Source organism: Crocodylus porosus, unplaced genomic scaffold, assembly GCF_001723895.1.
Source record: "Crocodylus porosus isolate Cpor-Errol unplaced genomic scaffold, CroPor_comp1, whole genome shotgun sequence".
Taxonomy (NCBI): domain Eukaryota; kingdom Metazoa; phylum Chordata; order Crocodylia; family Crocodylidae; genus Crocodylus; species Crocodylus porosus.
The window spans coordinates 62,592,685-62,599,439 of NW_017728909.1; the positions used below are offsets into that span (position 1 = coordinate 62,592,685).

At 43.3% G+C, this 6,755-nt stretch overlaps 1 protein-coding gene across 5 annotated transcripts in view; it reads right to left on the reverse strand.

Moving 5' to 3' along the window:
• The window catches only part of KIAA0825 (KIAA0825 ortholog), a 373,307-nt gene that overhangs the window by 193,129 nt on the left and 173,423 nt on the right, over positions 1 to 6,755 (reverse strand). For all 5 annotated transcript variants that reach the window (XM_019532383.1, XM_019532382.1, XM_019532379.1 and 2 more), the window contains one exon: positions 5,083 to 5,238. In XM_019532383.1, coding sequence (XP_019387928.1) covers positions 5,083 to 5,238 — 156 coding nt within the window. The remainder of the gene's footprint in view (positions 1 to 5,082; positions 5,239 to 6,755) is intronic.

Consider the following 6,755-nt stretch of genomic DNA (forward strand, 5'->3'; position numbering starts at 1 on the left):
ACTACTTCACTGTCAGGGCGGCTAGGATCTGGAACCAACTTCCAAGAGAAGTGGTGCTGGCTCCTACCCTGGGGGTCTTTAAAAGGAGACCATTTGACCCCAGTACTTTTTCCTGCCATGGCAGGGGGTTGGACTTGATACTCTGCTCAGGTCCCTTCTGACCCTACCAAGTATGAAACTGTAGAAAGCAAAAAAGTGAAGATGCTCTCAGCCACAGGTCACTCACACCCTTGCCTACAAGTGAGGAATGTTGAGTGGATACTCAGTCCCACCTCCTGGTAATGGAGCCATTAGGACTTCAATGCTTTAAAGGTAACCATTCCACCTGCAATGCCAGGACACTGTATACACGGACACTTCTGAGCCATGTCAGTTGTGGACTAATTGCCAATAAGTAACATTTGGGAAAGGTTTGGTCACTGTATGTGTCCGCACCCTCTATCTCTGCTACTGACGGTGTGCACAGACAAAACACTTAATCCAGTTTAAATGTGGTTTAAACCACAAGCATCCAAATGTACAAACCAGTTCAGAATGGTTTAAATCCCCTTTACTATTTCAAAACTATACCTGAATAATTGAGTATTATTTTGAACTGGTTCTCCATAGACTGGTTCAGCATTATATCTGGACACCAAGCTCCCCATGACTATTGTCTGGTTGGTCCTCCAGGAGTCTCAAATTGCACTGCTCTTCACCCTCCCTCCCACTCCAGCCCCACGCAGAAACTGGCTACTCTGGTATGCAACCAGAACTCTACTGTCCCAACCTCCATATCCTGCACTTGACCACATGTCCCTGGTGAGGAGTCTGGGGGCATCCCTCTGTTGCTCTTAAGAGCGGGTCAATTTCTTTCTATTGCCAGCAAGTGACTGGGGTTCTGTGCATCCCAGGCTTATTTTTGGCTGCAGTTGCTGACCGGACCCCAGAGGTGGGTAAAATAGTGGATGTGGCCGGTGGCTGGAATCTATTTCCCATCAGCCCCTGCCTGCATTGCTGCAGGTGGTTTCCATGGAGACCATCCCCAGCAGTGCTGGGTGAGGAGCTGCTCTGGGCCAGGATCTTGCAGCAGTGACAGTGTGGTCCAGAGCCAGGGCAAAGCCATGCCTGCACGCCCTTGCCTAAGGTGTGTGGGCAGCAGATTGCAGCTCTGTCCTGGCTCTGGACTACACTGTTACCATCACAAGATCCCAGCCCCAGAGCAGCTCTCCATCCAGCTGCATGCCTTGCTAGTGCTGCTGGGGTCAGTCTCCAAGGAAACTCCAACCTCATGCTGTCATGGCACCACTGCTGCTAGGTTCTGCATAAAAACTGGCTGCAGTGACACAGGTGGGGGGTGCTGGGAGATGGAGTTGGCTGGCCTGATCTGGCCTGTGGGCCAGACTTTGCCCATCCCTGGGCTAGAGGCTGGGGTCTCTCGGCTGACTGCTGCTTTTAAAGAGTTGGTCAACTTCCTTCCCTTGGTGGCAATTAATCATGGTTCCCTCACATCCCAAGCTTATTTGAGTGAGGGGCAGAAATGTAGCAGTGGTCAGGTGGTAGAGAGTTTCCAGGGCCCCTGCTTTCATGTGTCTGGGAGCTGAGGGTCCTGGGGGGGCACTGCCCAAGGACTCCACTGCCACCAATGGAAGGAAACTGCCCAGCTTTTAAAAGAGAGTTGCCCTCTGAACCCCTAACCCCCAGATACACAGAAGCAGAGATCCACCAAATCCTATTTAATTAATGGAAATTGATGTAAATTGATGAGTGGCTTGAAAAAAGTACTCTTTAAAACTGGCAGCACCTTGAGAATCCAGAAGCATATCTCCAGGCAGCTCCCCCTCCTTACACACACCTAAGCATATGGGTGACTGGTGCCTCCTAAGTCACTCCTCCCTGTGCCTCTCCCCTCCACCCCACAAGAGCCCCAGGCTTACCTTTCTCCCAGCAGACGGAACAGCACTTTTGCTGGGGGAGTGGAGCATGTTCTTTACAGGAAGGGAGGGGGAGGGGGAGGGAGTCAGGGAGGGGCCGCATGGTGGGGGGGACATGGGGCAGTACTCTGGTTGGCTGGAGCATTCTCTGATGCTCCAGGATCCAGAGTGGTGTCAGAGAGGGTGGGCCTGGGTAGAGAAGCAGAGCACACTCCCCAGCCATACAATTAGACCAGCGAGAATCTGCTGGGCGCCTGGCCCTGTCCAGAGTGGTGCCTAGTTGGGGTGCATCAATGGGTCCCCAGCACTTTTGGGGCCAATCTCAGGGGAGGCACGTGACCTCCCCCTACCAGGCACTAGCAGTCAGGATGCCAGCAACAGATTTCAGTAAATTGCAGGAATGGTTCTTTATTGAACTCAGTACTAGTGAGAAAGGGGAGCAGATAACTGCAACTCAACTGGGTACTCACTATTATGGTTCAACAGCATGGCAACACCTAAAAGGTGGTGGCTCTACCTAGAACCCTTAAGGATATATGTGTTGATACCTCTGACCTAGGACAATTGTGAACCAGCTTCCAGTCAGTGACATTCTTGGAACAGTTCAAGTTTTATGTCTGTCCACACTCTGAGAGAATGACCTTTTATGTCAGACATTAGGAAGAACTTACAATTTATGAAACAGGAACAGGTTATCTGGGAAAGCTGCAGATTCTACAACACTGAAAGTGGTTAAGTACAGGTTAGACAAATATTTTTCTAGTTCAGATAGAGACGGTCTTGGCTAGAGCAGAGAGTTGGGACTGGGGGGGGCTTCTTAAAGTCCCTTTCACTCCTATTTTTCTATTATTCTAACTGCACAGTAGTAGATGAAATTTACAAATGCAAAATAATGTATAGTATAGGGAATAATCTAAACTACTCATGCATGCTGCTGAGGTCTAAATCAATATAGCCACTAAAATAAAAGATATAGAAGTCCCTCTGAAGAGCTCAGTGTAGTCTTCTGCTCAATGCAGGAAAAAAAGGGTCCAGAAATTAATCATGAATATAAATAGATATGCATATGAAAAGAGATTAAAAAGTGTGGAACTGTTTTGCTTAGCCAAGCCTAAAGAAAGGCTATAACCACTATACGATAGAGCGGATGCAGGCAAAGTCTGACCCACAGATTGGATTGAGCTTGCCACAGACTCCATTTTCCAGTAGCCCCTGCCCGTGTCACTGCAGCTGGTTTCCATGGAGACTCCAGGAACAGTGGGGCTGTGATAGCATGGGGCCAGGGTTTCCATGGAGACCAGCCCAAGTAGCTCTGGTGGAGTGTGTGGCTGGGTGGGTTGCTGCTCCGGGGCTGGGATCTTGTGGCAGTGACAGTATGAGCTGGACCCAGGGCACAGCTGTGATCCACTGACTGTCATCTTAAAAACCACTAGCTGTAATTTGTTCATAGTTCCTAAAGTGAAGTAAGATTGTTAGAAAATATAGGGGACACTGATAACTGAGTTCACAGCTACTGGGCCACAAGCAACATGGGGCTGTGAACAAAGAAAAAGTTTTCACTCAATTTTATCCTCTAATAACAAAAATAACCGAGGCACATTCTATGAAACTGAAAGGCAATGAATTTAAAACTTATGAAAGGAAAAGCTTCCTTAGACAATAATTAACTCAGACAAAAATAGCGTAAAGGCCAAGAGCTTAGTAGGATTTAAGATTCAAAAAAGGATTAGAAATTTGTATTTAATGAAAACAGATACAGTTAAATTAGATATGATAAAAATAAACAAACTAATCAGGGATTATAAACTTTGTTGCAGATGCCAGCCACTAAGTTAAGGTGTTAAGAAGAAATTGTCCCTATGGGGAGAATAACTGTCCATTGTGAATATTTTAGCACCTTTTATGAAGCAGCTGATACCATTGGACACCAAATATCTAGCCACTCTATTTGCATGGCATCTCATATATACTTAGGTTAAAAGCAGATTTTTTGAGGAAATAAAATAAGGTATATTTTGGAATAATACAATTAAGTTCAGAAAGCCAGTCAGTTTACTGACAAATAGGGTTGACACACTTTAAGCTCTGTGATCCATTAATTATTTTTATTTAAATGATAGGACAATTTTCCAAGTTCTGATAATAGATTTTATGCTAAACATTTCTGAAATCCATTGCGCGCCAACATGAACTATCCCTTGTCATCGGCTGATTAATAGAGCACTACAATCCTGTCTTATAGCAGAAGAATTCTGCCCTGAGTTGTCAGTATTTGAAGGTCTTATTTTACTACACTATTAATGAATGTAGGCAAAAACTGTAACAGACATGATAAAAATATTATCTGCATTCCAAATTAGGATGTGGTTAATTTTTTTTTAACTGGTTGTCTAGGACAAACAATCCTTTCCTTTGATACTTTCAATTTAAGGTCATTTTTAAAAGGTACACACTTAAGCTGAGTTCATCTGAAGTCAAGAACTTTTTCAAATTAGTTTCAATCTACAAAAAACCAATATGTGTGTTCTATAAAGTGATCTTTGCTTTAAAAATAAATTAAAAAATTAAGAAACCCACTACCACCACCAATCCAACTCCTACAGTATCATAACAAAATTATACAAAACAGGAACAGGGCACTCTATTTAAAGTTCATAGTTTGGACTTCATTGTAACCTTTTATAAAAGCAAGTGTTTTCTATTTTAACTAGTTGAAATTATATAGGGAATCTCCATGAAATTAAGAAGATTGTTGGCCTGGGAGTTTGGGAGAAACTCTGGAAGAAACATTTTCAAAAGTAAGAAACTGACTTACAAATCTGTCTGTGAGAGGCAAATTATACATGGGCCTTACTGGATGCAACTTAGCCACTTCTGAAAACTACCTTAGATGATTTTTTTAAACTGTTTCCTTGAAACAGATTTTTACTAAATTAGCTCAATGAAGACATATAAAACATACTTTCCTCAAGTGAAAGAATACAGGTAACACCCACGTCAGGACTTCAAACATAAAAGAAAAGGGTCTAGACATTCTCACTTTGTACTTTCATTTTATGAACTTTGTACTCATGACATTATAATTTCAATGCCTATTGTCACTTAACATTATGTTGTCACATATAATAATTTCAATTATAACTAACTGACATTTCAAATGTTCACCAACCTGATTGAACACATCTGCACAATACTGTTTGTGCACTTGGAAGGGGTTGAAGACTGGTTGTTCTTCTGTGTTCTTCAGTATCAAATTTAAACATCTAGCTGGTGGCAGATCCTCTTCAGAAGAAGTACCACAAGACAGTTGTTCTTTCAAATATTCCTTTTAAGAAGAAATGCAAAATCGGTAAAGACCACATACTGGATAACAATAATTTGATCAAATTCCAGCTATAGCTCATTTAACTATCAAGTATAAGTTCACTGTATGCTTGAAATATATATTCCTTCTAATTAAGATGGAGAACCAAAAATTTCTTTCAAAACTGAAACCTTCTTAAGAATAACTGAAGTTATAGAAAGTAAAGCTGCATGCTCAGAAGATGCTTCATGATATTCTTCTACTACCCATATTAAAAACAAAACCATTCAAAATATCATGAAGCTGTGACAGACTACAGATTTTATTGTGACATAACTATGTTCATATTGGGCGTGGACAGACATAACACTTTAGAATGGTTTAAACCTTCTGGAAAGTTTCAGAAGTATACCTGATTAATAAAGTATTATTTTAAAGTGGTCCTCCTTGAACCAGTTCAGCATTATGTGCAGACACCAAGCTTTCTGTGACAAGTGTCTGGTCAGTCCTCCAAACGTCCCACATTGCACTGCTCTTCATTCCCTCCTCCCCACACAACCCTTGCATGGCACCTGTCTACTCTGGCACTCAGTCAAAACTCTACTGCCCCAACCTGCCCCTATTTGACCCAGTCTGTGCCATGACTGGCTGATTTGAGTGGTCAGATGGATAGAGAGAGGTACCTCTGCTTCTGGATTTTCCTAGGGTGCTGGGTGGTCTGGAGAGCTGCTGAATATGTCTACAGCTTTTAAACAGCACTTTCCCCCAAGCTGCTTGTCAGTTTCATCAGTCCACTGGTGATAACTGACCAGGCTTTGTGCCATTCCAGGCTGATTTGGGCTGCAGAGGGTGGTTAAGTGAGTTGAGGGGGTAACCCAGAATTGGCATTCCTGGGAGTCTGCCCAGGTCTCTGCAACTTTTAAACAGCACTGTTCTCCAAGCCACTGATCAATTTCTTTCCATTTCTGGTAACTGACATGGAGACCTTGCACAGTCCTCAGATGACCCAACACCCTTAGAATGCAGAAGCAGGGGGTATGCTTCTGGGTTCTCCAGGTGTTGGGTCATCCCCTGCCACATACATCTCAGGGTGCTGGTTCACTCCCACCACATGCATCCACCCCAAATCAGCCTCGAATTTCCCAAAACTTAGTCAACTGCTACAAACTGAATGAAATTAACAACAGCTTTGGGGGAAAATGTTGTTTAAAACTAATAGAAATTTTGTGCAGCTTCCAGAATACCCAGCTCCCTGGGAACCCAGAACCAGGAATTCAGGGATCTTCCCCACTTGCCAACCCTAGGAAAAGTCTTCTTAAGGCAGTAGCCTGAACCAGAGACCTTGGCAGCACCCAGCTCCTGGGAAGGGAGAAGCCACCCCCCACCAACCAACAAGCTGCCCCTTCACCCCCAAATCAGCCTGTGATACACTGAACCCTGGTACATGTAACTATTTTATATTATTTAGCATATAACCGTTTTATATTATCTTTATATAAAGCATATATTTTATATTATTTTCTCCTTTTTGTATAACT